Source organism: Raphanus sativus, chromosome 3 (genome assembly GCF_000801105.2).
Source record: "Raphanus sativus cultivar WK10039 chromosome 3, ASM80110v3, whole genome shotgun sequence".
NCBI lineage: Eukaryota > Viridiplantae > Streptophyta > Magnoliopsida > Brassicales > Brassicaceae > Raphanus > Raphanus sativus.
The window spans coordinates 27,578,482-27,593,235 of record NC_079513.1 but is presented as its reverse complement, the minus strand read 5'-3'; the positions used below and the strand labels follow the sequence as shown (position 1 = coordinate 27,593,235).

The 14,754-nt window shown below is 39.5% G+C and overlaps 3 protein-coding genes, 1 non-coding gene and 1 pseudogene across 4 annotated transcripts; 3 read left to right on the top strand and 2 right to left on the bottom strand.

The window, feature by feature from the left end:
- The first annotated feature begins 282 nt into the window (after positions 1 to 282).
- LOC108847365 (protein NETWORKED 4B) lies at positions 283 to 2,331 on the top strand. Its single transcript, XM_018620586.2, has 3 exons — positions 283 to 512; positions 845 to 938; positions 1,030 to 2,331. Exons 2-3 carry the CDS (start codon positions 845 to 847, stop codon positions 2,151 to 2,153), a joined length of 1,218 nt encoding a protein of 405 aa, XP_018476088.2. The 5' UTR covers positions 283 to 512; the 3' UTR covers positions 2,154 to 2,331.
- Positions 2,332 to 3,968: 1,637 nt separating this feature from the next.
- Positions 3,969 to 6,872, top strand: LOC108847362 (protein ENHANCED DISEASE RESISTANCE 4). The gene is made up of 2 exons (XM_018620583.2): positions 3,969 to 4,581; positions 4,774 to 6,872. Exons 1-2 carry the CDS (start codon positions 4,461 to 4,463, stop codon positions 6,621 to 6,623), a joined length of 1,971 nt encoding a protein of 656 aa, XP_018476085.2. The 5' UTR covers positions 3,969 to 4,460; the 3' UTR covers positions 6,624 to 6,872.
- On the bottom strand, positions 6,759 to 9,468 carry LOC108847363 (uncharacterized aarF domain-containing protein kinase At5g05200, chloroplastic). Its single transcript, XR_008943493.1, has 9 exons — positions 9,144 to 9,468; positions 8,902 to 9,035; positions 8,670 to 8,786; positions 8,384 to 8,572; positions 8,139 to 8,293; positions 7,819 to 8,084; positions 7,615 to 7,707; positions 7,222 to 7,517; positions 6,759 to 7,087 (listed from the first exon to the last, which is right to left on the bottom strand). It is a non-coding gene; the product is annotated as an uncharacterized aarF domain-containing protein kinase At5g05200, chloroplastic (transcript).
- A 160-nt stretch (positions 9,469 to 9,628) lies between these two features.
- Positions 9,629 to 11,443, top strand: LOC108843930 (ribosomal RNA-processing protein 14). Its single transcript, XM_018617092.2, is given in 4 exon segments — positions 9,629 to 9,726; positions 9,970 to 10,021; positions 10,104 to 10,473; positions 10,476 to 11,443. Coding segments are annotated over 3 exon segments (1,083 nt in total). The 5' UTR covers positions 9,629 to 9,726; positions 9,970 to 9,994; the 3' UTR covers positions 11,162 to 11,443.
- A 1,173-nt stretch (positions 11,444 to 12,616) lies between these two features.
- On the bottom strand, positions 12,617 to 14,536 carry LOC108846302 (peroxidase 52-like; annotated as a pseudogene).
- Between the last annotated feature and the right edge of the window lie 218 nt (positions 14,537 to 14,754).

The following is a 14,754-nucleotide window of genomic DNA, read 5'->3' as shown; positions in this document are numbered from 1 at the left end:
TTGTTTTTTTAGTTACAGTGGGTCAGTAAGAGTGAAAAAGAAAAAATAGCGCATAAGGATGGATGATGAAGACGGAAACATCTGGGCCAAAAGTTAAAAGGCCCAATATAGCGCGTGAAGGCCTTGAGTAACCATTAAGTTGGTTTATTTACGGTTCAATGTTTCAATCTCAAAAACCGAATCGAACCGAGTCCAATAATTGGTTTGACTGTAGGTCTTCTGCATGTGCAGATGTTTGGTAGAGAGACAGACTGTAAAATTGACAAAAGTGGAGAAAATGGCAAACATTTGAATCCCAAAGAGCGCCACTTTCTCTTCGCTACCCGACAAACCTTCCCTCCCTTTTCACGCCTACTTTGTCCCTATCCCTTCTTCTTCTCCCAGCATCGTAGCTCGTAAAACCCTAGAACCGTCTTCTTAAAGAACCCAATTCCTCTGTTTCTCCCCCCCCCCTTTCTCTTTTCCTATGCGGCGATCTGAGCGTTCTCTCCTCTCAACCTAATCAATTTCAGGTCAGTGGATCATATGTTTTATCTGTTATTATGAAATTGGGACTTAGAGGTTTGGTAGATCGTATGATCTGAGTTATTAACTCTGTTTCTATGAGTTTTTTTTTTTTCTCTGGGTTCTCATTTGATGAACAGTGTTGTTCAAAAAAGACTTTATTTTTCATGTTGCAAATAGTGATCTCTGGTTACGAGTAATTAATAAAATAAAAAAGTTCGAATCTTGAGGTGAAAGTTGGTTTTGTTTTTGCTCAGGAAGTTGATCTGGTTTGTTTGGTGTTTGCTTGACAATTGTTTTATAACACCAGTGAATCTCTTACCTTTTGTTTTGATTGTAGATGGATTCTCCGACTGAAACTGGACTTGAGATCTCTGATGATTCACGCGAGTGGTTAGAGAATTCCCTTGAAGAAGAAGAAGAAGTCTCATCAGGTACATGATGAATCTTTGTCTAATTTTCATTCATGTCTCTTCTTTGATTGTTTTTGTTAAATATGTATTATTATTACATCAAAACTGTCAGGTTTAGACCGAAGTGCATCTTCCCCTGTAACCCCAGAGTCTGAGAGAAGAATAAATGTAGCTCTCAGCTTTGGTAACGGGAGTTCGGATGTTTCTCCGAATCACGAGTCTGAATCTTCTTACTCCGAGTTAGACTCGGAAGCAGAGGCCTTTTACTCATCACTCAACCACCAACTGGTCTTCTCATCTGGGACAATGGATAGTGAGAAGCCAATGAGCTACAGCGAATTGATGAAGAAGCTTGGTCAATACGAGGAAGAGCTCAGGACTAAAAGCCTAAAGCTCCAAGATTCTGAACTAGAGATTGAAAAGCTCAAGGGTGAGGCTGAGAAGAGAGAGTCTCCTGAGAATCTACGCGCTGAGGTCGAAGCTGCGAGGAGGGAGATAGAGAGAAAGGACACAGACATTGAGAACGAGAAAAGGCGTGCCCTGGAGTTGGAAAGACAGGTGGTTGATTTGGAATCTCAGCTCTCAGACTTGCGTTTCAATGTAAGGAATGTAGTGGATGAGCTTCATGCGAGTAAAGTGGGTTTAGCTGCAGCAGATGCTGAGATCTCAAAGCTAGAGGAGATGTTGTGTACTGAGAAAACAAAGTTGGAGAAGCAGACTTTCTTGGACGATCAGATTAAGCATTATGATGCAGAGAACATGGAGATGAAGGCTAAAGAGGTGAAGCTGGAAGCTGAGATCAATGCATTGAAGACAGACTTGGCCTCACGAGATGAGCGTATGGAAGCGTTGAACAAGGACTTGGACAAGCACAAGCTGAGGTATGACATGTTGATGGCAGAGAAAGATGGAGTTTGCGCTGAAGTAGACAATCTAAAAGCGGAGATGAGAACAAGAGACATCCAAATCGAGCAAATGGAAGAGCAACTTAACCAGCTTGTGTCCGAATCAGGAAATGCCAAGAACACTGTGGAAGAACTGAGAGCTATGGTTAAAGAGCTAGAGAAGCAAGCAGAGTTACAGGGGAATGCGATATCAGAAGGTGAGGAAGAGAAACGAGAGGCGATAAGACAGCTTTGTTACTCTCTGGATCATTACAAAACCGGATACAGACAGCTTTTGAGGTTTCTTTCGGGCAACAAAAAGCAACAACAACAGGCAACAACGGTCGTGTGATTTAGATTGAATGCTCTCTCTCCTTTGTTTATTCGTTGCACCATTAATATGTCTTCCTTTGTCCCCCATCATATTGTGTGTTTCTCTTTCGTCTCAAGACATTCTTCAGAACCTTTCGTAACAATTGTTATTTACATAAAACCTTAAGCCTGAGTATTAAAGCCTGTTTATTATGTCATGATGACGTAAAGCTTGAGTATTGAAGCCTACAGAAGAAAAAGTCAAAAGGCCAAAGACAAACCGAATCCTCCGATATCTCAATTTGGTTGACTCTCTCTCTCCCTATATAAGAGTTGGAGACTTGGAGTTAATGTGAAATGCTGATAAAAGCTTTTTGAATTTAACAACTGAATTATTTTTGGACATTTATTACTGATTTATACGAATATGTTTTTGTCAAAAAGTATGGAATGAACACTGTATCAACTAAAAATATGAAACTTTTGTTTGATCAAGAAATATGAAACTTATTATTAAAACTATAAATGAAACAAAAAGTAATAAAACAAACACAAAGTTGAACGGGTCTGGTTATTTTATAATGCTTATTCTGATTCTATTTCGTGTTGATAGTTTGTGCTTGGTCAAACCATTTATTATTATATTTCTTTAATAGTAATTAATAAGATCTGACCGTATCAATTCAAGATTGGTCATGATCTGCATGACTTTGTTTCCAACTAAAGAGAATAGACATGAAAATTTCCGAACTCAACTTCGAGACAGAGAGTCCATTGCGTCTCTTTTTCTCACCGCGTATTGTGTAAACACAGATGCTCGAGTGCGTAAAATATGCATCCCATGCAGATAAATTTATATCTCTAGTTGTATACGGTTTACACATATAAAATTAGTCTATTGGTATTGTTATGGGTGTTAGGTTGTAAATGTGATTGCATGTGTGAAATGACTTTGCAAGACTGCTGGCGACGAACTTTATTAGTTAGAAACAACATATAATCATTTAAAGATATCCAAAAAGAAAAGGTTAATATGTGTCCCTTTATATTTCACTTTCTTTTGTTCTTTTTATCGACACACGCTTTTATTGATTTCTTAATTAAGGTTATGTACGCAAATATAGCTAAGACATTTTTTAGGATATAAATAATTTGCTTTATGTTGTCAGATGTAAACGGTACTTCTGTAATTTGCTTGCTTTAAATGTATCTGGTAAAAATTATGCTTATCAATTGAAGAAAAAATTTAACCAAGGATTCAGAACTTTTTGATAGCTAACAAGTAAATCAACTGTTATTTTTAGAAATGAGAAGTCAAACTCCAGTAATATAATAATACATTTGAAACATTAATTTGACTTTTTAAATAAAATAGTTTCTTGTTCATGTCTTGAAGTTAAATAAATATTTACAAGAAAAAATGTAGTGGTCCCAAATCGTAGAAGACTCGATACATATATGAAGTTGTGAAGACTTGAATGATAAATGAACTGGATTTGATTTGAGAAACCGTATCCCAAATAGGCCATAGTCATTGGACTGGGCAGAGAAAACAAATATAGAAGTCACCTCTATGTATCGTCCACAACCAAAGGTTTGACTTCTTCTTTGGAATCACAAAGCCAAAACGAGATTATCTATCTAGTAGACAGCACAAAACGATAAAAGACCAGGTCTGCTGCCGACCATTAACCTTAATTTTTTTTTAAATAAAAATGGTTTAGTATAATTTCCAGACAGATCGTTAATAATGTAATAAAATTACCCAAAAAAGTATTATTAAGAAAATAAAAAAACTTTTATTGACACGGAAAAATAGAGACTTTTCTCAGAAGAGGAAGGAGAGAAAACATAAGTAAAAAAAAAAAGCTGTCCAAAAGATTTGGCTTCTTTTTGTCACTGTTCCTCTTCTTCTTTCTACTTCGTCCCCACGACATGAGATTCTCCTCTCTCTCTATATAATCTGAATCTTATTCTCTTTCTTCTTTCACAATATCTCTACTTACAAATAGCTTCTATTTCAGCTCATATGGATTCCTGTGATAAAGATCTTACAATTTAACTTCTTTTTATAGATCCTTGTATGATGTAATCTTTCTTTCTTTCCATCCCGACCCGGATCCATAACCAGCTCTCAGACCCGGTTTATTACCATTACTTCCCAGATCATACCGTGTTGACCTTCATCTTTTTGTTTGGTCTCCGCTCCAATTTTCTATAGATACTTGAACAGCTTCTCAAAGTCTCGATCTTTTTGTTGTTGTTGTTGTTGTTGTTGTTCTTCTCTCTGTCTATCAAATTTTGATTGAGAAGATTGGGATAAAGTCATAAGCTTTGGCACTAACCAATGGCGAGCAAGTCCGGGCAGAGAGTTCGGTTGGTGAAATGCCCCAAGTGTTTAAAGATTCTACAGGAAGACGAAGACGTTCCTGTTTATCAATGCGGTGGTTGCTCGGCTATTCTTCAAGGTCAATTGCTTTTAACAAAGTCTTCAACTTTACGATTCTATTTCCTGATATCAATCTTGCTTTGTCTGAGCTCAAACTAGTTGTGTAGTTCTAGTTTCTTTTTCTTCTTATGATGTCTCTCTCTCTCTCTCTCTCTCTCTCTCTCTCTCTCTCTCTCAGTTATTGAACTTGATTGTTGCTTCTTTGGTTCAGCCAAAAGACGGAGTACTGCTCCAAAAACTGCACCAAGTGCAGGAGAAACAGAGGGGCCTCAAGCAAGTGAGCATCCAAACACTGCACCGAGTGCAGGAGAAACAGAGGGGCCTCAAGCCAGCGAGCCTCCAAACACTGCAACAAGTGCAGGAGATACAGAGGGGGCTCAAGCCAGCGAGCCTCCAAACACTGTGCCAACTGCAGGAGAAACAGAGAGAGATGACCTCAGTGATCCCCCAAATACTGCACCAAGTGCAGGAGAAACAGAGGAGGCTCAAGCCAGTGAGCCGCCAAGCGAGCCTGAAACCAACAATGTGTCATCCAGCAGATCAGGGCAGGACACGGTTCTTCCGTCACCCACAGGTAGTTCCTCGGTCCAAGAAGATGATAAGGCTCCTGATGGATCCATGGAGTCCTCTGAGAAACAGCTTGGAGGCTTAGAGTTATCTAAAGGAGAGGAGAGCAACCAAGTCCAAATGCACGAACATTCACTTGGTGATTCTGACAAGAATGAAGGAGAAGACAACTCAAGCAGATTGATGTCTGATATGAAATCCGTGGAGGAAGCTACGAGATCGAGGACTAGCTCAGGAATGAGCTTGAATGCTGATCATGTGGTGGATGCAAGAGCGAGTATCTCTTCCAGTGAAGCTTACAACAAGCTGGAAGCTGAAATCTCTCCTGATTCTCCGTTTGAAGAGGAGCAAGACCAAGGAGATCATGTTTTTCACCCTCACAGGGACTCAACAGATGATCTTCCCAAGACTTCTTCTGCATATGATGGGAGCAAGTCTTCTTCTGACGACGAAAGAGAAGACCAAGATGAAAACCAACAATGGAATGCTCTTCAGAACTTAAGATCAGACAAATTTGAGATGCAGAGATACCCTCAAAATTTCAAGGAGCAAGGAGGTAGTTCCTCATCCACTTTCTCTCACAAGAGGCCCAGCGGGACTACCACATACAAATCTCTGCAACTTGAGGGGCCAGGAGGGCGTCTTGGAAGACAAGGAAGGAGACATGTATCAGAACAACTTCGGCCTGACGTGCCTTTATATCCGAGAGAATCATACACACGTCTAAGCCCTTCTTATCCATCACACGATGTGTTTGATCGCTATTCTCGTGCACACTCGCTCCAAATGCCTCCTCCATACGAGGGTGTTGACCATATGTATCACAACAACGCAAGGGGAAGAGAACGGGGACAAGGGAGTAGGTTTTCAGGAGAGATGACGACGAATGACACAAGAAACCAACATCCCGGTTGGTATTCAGGTCAGATGTACAATAGTTCTTACAGTTCATATTCCGCAAGTCCACAGAGACTAACGGAACAACAACAACAACCTGAGTATTATCATCCGAGATGGAGCCATGAGATAGTCTCTGATGCGGAGGATCATCACCAGCGTAACAGACATGCTGACTTACAGGCCCGTCGGAGACAGCCTGTGGCCAAGCGTCATATCCGTCCAACAGCCGGTGGAGCCCCTCTCGTTAGCTGTTACAGTTGCTCAGCGAACCTGCAGCTTCCTGCAGACTTTCTCATTTTCAAGAGGAAGTATCATCTTCTCAGATGCGGGACTTGCAACACTGTTCTCAGATTCTCACTTCAGTCCAGAACTCATCTAGTTCCTGCAGTAGTAACACATGACATAAGCGCTAACAGGAGTAGCAACTCAACATCGGAGTCTCCTTCCAAACCCGAAAAGCAGAGCTCCTCTGCTGCTCAGGAAGAGGAGGAGGAGGATGTACCTGTGGGTAGAGGCTCTCCGCTTCATCGGCTAATGGGTTATTCTACAGTAAGCCAAGTCTTTAAAGCTTCTCAGCGTCCTCCTTCTGTGTAGATCTCTCTGCGCGCTTCTCAGATTCGCAAGTTTTGCCATTGGTTTATCATTCTTTGTCTCACCATGTTTATAGGTAAAAGATTTGTTTCTGTTTTAAGGTAGAGAAAACCACGACACTTGTGCAAAATTATACAAAAAAAAAGGATACCTGTTGTATATATTCATGTAGCATTCGTTATGTTTGTAACAATATTGATATTCATCATCGTTCCTAGTTTTTTTTTATCAATCTACTATTAACTTTTACCACTTGTAAGTGGGAGTATATGAGTATGAACTTAGTTGAAGCTGTCCTTGTATCGATTCATCCTCCTGTTGTTGGACACGACAGAGATCCGCTGATCCTGCAACATGTTCATGTTGGGGGCTAATAGTCTCGTGTACCGATCGAAATACAGAAGCTGCTTCATTAGAAGTGCAAACTCTCTTGGGAACTTCAGCCCATATGATTCGCTAACCCGCACCTACACAAAGTAAATAAAACTTGTTTTCATCTGTATATGCAATCCTTAAAGCTCAAAAACCAGACTTGGTTAAACTAACATCAGTGCAACTTCTGAATGCTAACTTCAAAATAAAACGTCTAGTTAGTGCTTACCAAGTCGAGGAAAAGAGCATTCATCTGCCTCTCGTCCATAACTACATTAGCAGCAACAGCAGTTCTGTCTGAGTTTGGTCCGCGAGCTGTAGCCACTACTATCTCTGTATCTAGTTCCTGCATAGAAGAGAACATCGTTTCCAAGTCTCTTGCAAAAGCTTTGGCGTCAACATCTCTATTTGTGGCGCCCATTTGTATCAAAGCCGAGGCCATTGATTCATATTCTTCGGTTGCAATGGACGCTAAAAACACTTCCATAGCATCCCATGTTTTGGGTGATATCCGACCAACAATGCCTGAAAAACAATGTGAACACTTACTTAAATACACTAAAAGTTAACCATATAAACTGGGAAGAGCGCTTATGAAAAGTCTGCATAATGATGCATTTACCAAAATCAAGAAAACCAATCCGGCCATCACGCAAGAGAGTTCCCTGCATGTACATCAGCATGGAAACTTTCACAAGAAAGTAAACTTCCAAACCTGCATGTTACATTTTCACATGAAGATCATCAATTCAACAAAACTGCTACTATTAAGAGGAAGAGGAGGAGCAATCTTATTTTCTCAATAGTGAAATTTCAAAGATCTTACCACACATTAAGAGCCGTGATAAGGCTGTTTTCCAGACTGGAAACAAGTGATCTTATGGAATCTAGATCAGTAAGAGGAACACCATATAGCCTCTCCATCGTAAGCACCCGCCGGCTGCTGCAGTGCTTATACACTCTCGGAGCAGTGGCTTGTCCTGACAACCCCATGGATTCAAGATATCTTTTAAACGATTCAATGTTTTGAGCCTCTTTGTTGAAATCTACTTCTTCAAGCATTGACTCACGGATGTCCTTGACAATACCAACCTATCAATGGAAATATAAGCAAATGTAAACGTTGCTTTGACCTTGAGAGCGTACCAGGGAAGTACGGCTGAACTCAGGACTAAGGAACTCAAATATAAGGGCAACGACGTAGATAAAGTTCAAATCCGCCACCAGGAAATCTTCTATTCCAGGCTTCAGATCTTAATCACAACATCCTCTTGGGAGCCTCGAAGCTTTGCACCATGGACCTGGTGATGATGATTCCTTTTAAGCAGGAGAAAGAGTACATAAAACAAAATGGATGTCGGTAATCAACCAGAGGAAGAAGAAGAGCATACTTGCGCTATTGAGGCTGATGCAAGTGGTGTAGGGTCAACGTATTCGTATACGCTTTCTATGGGCCTCCCAAGTTCCTCTTGCAAAATTTTACGAATCTCTCCAAAAGGTACCGGAGGTGCTTTGTCGAAGCAGTTCAGAAACTCTTCCACGTATTCTGGTGGGAACAAAGTTGGCGCAGATGCTATAAACTACGAATTTTTCAAAGGATATTGAAAAATGGCGTTAAATTGGATAGAACAAGTATAAATTGGATACTATTCATCAAAGGGAAGCAACAAGAATGACCTGGCCGAGCTTAATGTAAGTAGCTCCCATGCGTTCAAAGAGTTTCCTCAAATACAGAGGAGAGAGTAGACCAAGCTGCATTTCAGTTGGTAATCCACCACCAGACACTCTTGTATACTGCAACGAATTAGCAGAAGAAACAACAAATCAAGCTCAAAGGAAGTGTGAGTGAGTGTCTTAACTCATATGAACGATTCACTTTGTGGTTCCGAAAAAAAAAAGTGAAGTTAACCTTAGAGATATCAGTTAGCCACTCTCCTCCGAAGGCTTGGACGCCTTGGACAAGTCGTAACGCCCCACGTGGACCTGTGTTTATCGATGTCTGAACTATATCCTCCACCAGCTTGGGTAAGTTCTCAATCCGGCCTGCATCAATAGCATCAATAGACTTTACTCTGAAGGTTCATTCATTCATAATAACATTATACAGTCTCAGATTGAGTTAAACCAAAAAACAGCATGAAAGTTATGTACTTTGAAGGCGAGAAGTGAAAAGGTCTTGGGTTTGCGAATACTGCGCCGAGATGAAAACAAAAGCATTCGGCTTTCTTCCTCCGATCATCTTCTTAGAGCTTCCTCTCGCAACGGGAAGTTGCAAAAAAGGAAGCGGCAGAGAGAGTAAAGGCGTTTTGCCGATTTTGGTAGCTAAGCCGTTAAAGAGCAGACACTGAGAGGAGAGTGAATAGACCTGAGATTGGTGAAGAAGCGGTAACCGCGCGCCACGGAAAGAAGAGACCGCCATCGGTTAGCCGGAGACTGAAGCAGTGGACAAAGAGAACGACACCGTTTTGTGTTAATTGAATAAGAGGAACAATCCACGTGGAGACGTATAAGTTAGTTACACAACTTCCCGGTTCGATTCGATTTCCGGTTTCCTTTATATCAATCCTCTTTAACCGAACCGTCGCTAAGACGCTGAGTCGTTGAATGATAACGCTTTTACATAAATACCCTTGTTCATATTGAGAAAAGAAAATAACGAACCCTAAAACTATTTAATTAAACACGGAGCCTCTTCTTCATCTTCATCTTCATCTATCGCCGTTCGTCGTCACCGGTGAGTTAGTTACTTTTTCCTTCTATGCTTTCGAATCCGTTACTTCTGTATTTGTTCTTCTTGTTCAATAGAATCGTTCAGAACTTTAAGCCTAGGAATCATACGAAACTTAAACTTGTATTTTCGTCCAATCGATTCGAAATTTAGGTCTCTTTTGATGATGATGATGTATCTTTACTATCTTCGTTATAGCTGTTTTTGATTCTTTCAGAATAATTAATACTTTCTGTTTTATTGATGCAGCTTTGTTCTTTAGGTTTAGAGAGCAATGACTAAACCTCGTCGTGCTACTGATGTAAGTTTTGATTGATTTGTGATTAGCTTCTGAACTTGAGTATGAGTCTCTGTGTATGATTGGTATTGGCAATTTGATGTAGATGGCAAAGAAGAAGGATAAAGTTGATTCTGAATCGGATGTGATGAGCTCTATGGCACATCAGCATGCTGAGTTTTTCGATAAGTTGATAGAGCTCATCCCTGCGAGATTCTATTTACCTGATGAGACGGAGAGGAAGTGGTTTCCTGGTCTTAGCAAGGCTCAGAAAGCTAGAGCCAAGAGGAAAACTACGGAGAATCTGAAGAAAGCGAGGAGGGATCGGTTGGACCCTGAGAAGTCTTCTTTGACGACTCTTGATTTGCTCAAGCAGAAGATCGAGAAGGAGAAGAAGTTGAGTAATCATGAGATTCCTGATGATGATGATGACAGTGAGGAGGAGGAGGAGGAGGAAACTGATCACAACAAGAAGCGTAAGACTGATTCGTTACTTACGAGGAGCTGAGGCAACGTCTCCACCGCAAAATCGATGAGCTTAAAGGTGGTCGTGGAGGTTCAGATAGACCAAGAAGCCACGAGAAGAGGAAGAAGGTTGTGCCTAACAAGAGAAAGAGGGAGTCAGGTTCTGAGGATAAGACTGTGGAGGAGAGTAATAAGGCCTTAGATAAAGGTAAGGGTAAGCTGGATGTGGAAGAGGCTGCTAAGGATCTCACGTTCAGTTATTTCAAGATCGACGACGACGAGGATCACGGGAAAGATAAAAAGAAACGGAGGGTTTCCAAGTCGAGAGAGCTTGAGAGGGCTTTGAAGCTAGAGGCTGCAAAGAAGGATCCAGAGAAAGGTGAAGTGATTGCGAAGAAGCACTCGTGGCAGGCAGCTACAAGCAGAGCAGCTGGTATCAAAGTTCACGACGACCCCAAGCTGCTGAAGCAGAGCATCCACAAAGAGAAGAAGAGGCAGGAGAAGAACGCAGAGAAGTGGAAGGAGAGAGTTGAAGGGCAGCAAAAGGTTAGAGTGGAGAAGCAGCAGAAGAGGTCAGGGAACATTGCTGATAGGATTGAACAGAACAAGCAGCGGAAGATCGCCAAGAGGGAGAAGAAGCTCCTTCGTCCTGGCTTTGAAGGCCGCAAAGAAGGGTTTGTGAATGAAGGTGGAAACTAAAAGTCAAAATCTTCTATATGCCTTTTTGTGTTCTGAGATGTGATCATCTCAAAGGCTGTGAAGAGGGTTTTTGCACATCTGAATTAGAGAAAACATATCTTACTATTTTGGGAATTTTCATCAAGTCATGTACCCTAGCAATATCTGTTGTCTTTTTAGTTCGTTTGGTTTTGCAGATTGTTGACAAGTGTAGACTTGTCAGATGGTTTGATGTGCTACACAATGTGTTCCTAGTTTAATTGTCTTATTAGGATGAAATAGAATTTACTATTTCTAAACAAACTTGTCACATAAATTAGCAGATAGTATAACCAGTTAAAAGGCTAATATCGCCTATCTTTTTATCGCTGCCGTGAAATCAGAGCTAAAGCTCTCGATGGATTAAAACTGTAAATGACTTGGCAGTCGTCGATGGTTCTACAATGTATCTATGATACATGGATTAAAACTGTAATTCTTTTTGAATTAGGATCTTTTATCTTAATGTTTGAGAGACAGTTAAGAATCCCCGGATAACGGCAGCAATAGCCATCTAAATCCCATTCTATGAACTTGGGTTCAACAATGGCTTGCTAATGAATTTATCTCACCCAAATCATTAAATAATACGTAAAATACTAAATAGCCATCAAATTAAGAGAAGCTTCCGATGGATATCGTTGTTTTATATTCTGCCGTGAAAAACGCCACACTGTATATCCATGCATCTGGTGACTATGATTATGCATGTTCCAGTTTCTTAATTTGATAAACATACATAAAATAATGCCACATTATAAATGTAAAATAAAAATTAATTAAAAGGTCAAGCGGGGAATATATTGACCATGTTACCCACGGGAATATTATATATATATATATATATATATATATATATATGTATATTTGAAAACAACAAGAAAATCACTTATAGAAAATAAAAATCTTTTACATATATATTATATGAATATTTAATTTGAAGTGTAGTGCGATATCATCTTGTAGATATAATTGATGTCATTCTGATTGTGTAACCATTAGAAAAAATATGTTTATTTCCATTAACTTTAAACAGAAGAGAATTCTATAAATGGTCTTTTAAAAAGAGAAAATACAATATCTCAAACTGAAATCACGATTGATATGTGGAATATAAAGGTTGCTGTCATTTCCACATGTGATAATCTAGACTCTATAAAATGACAATAAATGAAGAAATAAAAAACAATAATTAAGTTGATTAAATAGAGATCTCTTGAATGATTTACTGATTCGAGTTATTAATGTTCAAGAGTCAAAGGTGCTTAACTCAAAGTAATTGAAGACGAGTGACTTGTTAAGAAAGGAATCTAATTTACATTATAGTTAGAACTTTTTCCTGTACTTAACAATAAGCCTAATTTATTTTTGAGGCTCACTCACTCTCTCTCTCTCTCAACTAACCAGAGTTTTTGTTTCAGTAACCCCTTCTTGGAATAATGAAGAACAATCATAGCTCGTACACAGTTTATTAGATTTAAATTTTATTAAAGCAAACGAACACAGTCCGACAGGAACACAAGGAAGGGAAAGAATACATTAAAAGGGAACTTCGACATATATTTTATTTGAGGAGGTAGCGGACACCTTAGAGTAGATTTGAATCAGTTGATCCTCCCGCAATTCTGCCGGATCTCACCACTACTACCAGTCAAGGGGTTGAGTAGACTCATCTTGGCCATAGCCGCCGCAAAATCAGAGCGAAAACGCAGCAAGTTTTGGCTGTACTCACGGACGATGGCGTCGGTGGAGCCGCCGTTGAAGAGCTCTTGGTCAGAATGGAGGAGACCTCTCTGTGCCATGAGGTTCGTGAAGTAGCTGTTGTCGAAAACAAACGGCGTAAGTGAGTCGAGTGGAGCTAGATTTCCGTCGCCGGAGCCAGAGATTATCGGGCAAGTTCGCTGGCGTGACATGGCAAATGCGCGGTCAATGTTTGTGTCGTCGTAGATCCTCGCTCGGAAAGTTTCTACACTGGGCTTGCCCGATCGTGTGTGCGCCTGAAGAAAAAAATAATAAGTTTGTTAATTTAAATATTACTGAATTATTATCTATTGCGTTTTAATATTTTATATGATTACATCACTTTGGCAAAAAAGAAAGAAAGATAAATAGTCGGTGATGCATGAACAAATTAAAATGTGTTTAGAAAAAAAAATACACAAAGAAACAAGAAAGGGTCGACAAAGAATCATATATTTTATTTTACAAAAAAAAGAATCATATATTTTTATTTTATATTGTGTCGAAGTATTCTTCATTATTTTTTGTGAAACAAATTAGTGAAAGAAAAAAATATTGAAGCAACGTTAATAAGTTACAAAATACAGATTAGGAAGGAATTCCCTGTTACCAATTTTTAGTAATGTCATTACTTAGTAATTAATTTTAAAATTTGCAATCAAAAATAACCTTAAGATATATACAAATATATAGTCGCATATGATAATATTTTTTTTTAAAAAAAAAACTGATTCTTTCATTTCACTTCCCCTAAAAAAAAAGTTGGATTTAAAGTGAGGAGATGAAACGAACCGGAGAGAGCAACCATCTCTCTAGTGGTGAATCCAGCGTTGCTGAAACTAGTAATAAGCTCGCTCAGACTCGAAGTCGGTAACGGAATGCTACTATCCGCCGCCGCTTGACTCGCCGTTATTGAATCTCTTCTTCCTAAAAGAACATTCCAACTTGGCCCTCCAAGCTTCAACATAAATAGATCAAGACGAAAATTTACACCGGTTTGATCTTTTAAATTTGCAAAACCGGACTAAGAGAAGTACATATGGAGCTTACCGTTACAACGGAGTCTCTAGCCGCCGTGGCTAAGATATCAGCACAAGACACGACCCCAGGACATTGTCTCTCAAGCCTTGATTTGATGTCATCGATGACATTAAACCCGCGAGCAGAATTGTGGTTTGAAGTCGCGTTTTGTTCACCCGTGAAGGTTGATGTATCATCTAGTAGAATCGAACCGTCGCATCCCTATACAAATGTAAGTTAGAACTTTAGAAGGAAAGAACAACAAATATAATTTTTTATTTTCTTTAAGTCATGCAAGAAGTGAAGAAACAATAAAGAGAAAGGTAAAGCAAGCTTACGTTGACGAAGCAGTCGAGGTAGAACAGACGAAGAATAGATGCACCTATTCGAGGCTCAGCTAAAATGGAAGTACTAACGGCCGTTCTGACGATGAGGGGAAAAGTAGGGCAAGTTGCTGAGTAGAAATTGGCACTGAGTTGTGCTCCGACGAAGGTATTTTTATCACCTTGTAGTAAAAGTGTAACGACTAAAACCAAAAAGGCAGTAAGTTGATGTGAAGCCATCTTTGAGTAAGTATGGAGTCGTATAGAGGATTCAATAGTTGATTATGTTCTTGAAGAACAAAGCATAACGGAGCCGAAGTTTATATAGAATTAGAGACGCTGGGTGTTCCAACTTCCAACGTCATAATTGGATTATAATAAAAATAAAATCTAATCAAATACGTGCTTGAACTAATTACTCGTTCATGTGATTTATTATAGCGAAAAATAATCTTGTTTCGTTTATATCAGTGTTAAAATAACTAAATGAAC

Bases quoted from the DNA above. Each gene is read 5' to 3' on its own strand.
- LOC108847362 (XM_018620583.2), top strand. From the start codon at position 4,461: ATGGCGAGCAAGTCCGGGCAGAGAGTTCGGTTGGTGAAATGCCCCAAG. The intron at 4,582-4,773 runs GTCAATTGCTTT...TCTTTGGTTCAG, and splicing joins TTGCTCGGCTATTCTTCAAG to CCAAAAGACGGAGTACTGCT.
- LOC108847365 (XM_018620586.2), top strand. From the start codon at position 845: ATGGATTCTCCGACTGAAACTGGACTTGAGATCTCTGATGATTCACGC. The intron at 939-1,029 runs GTACATGATGAA...CAAAACTGTCAG, and splicing joins AGAAGAAGAAGTCTCATCAG to GTTTAGACCGAAGTGCATCT.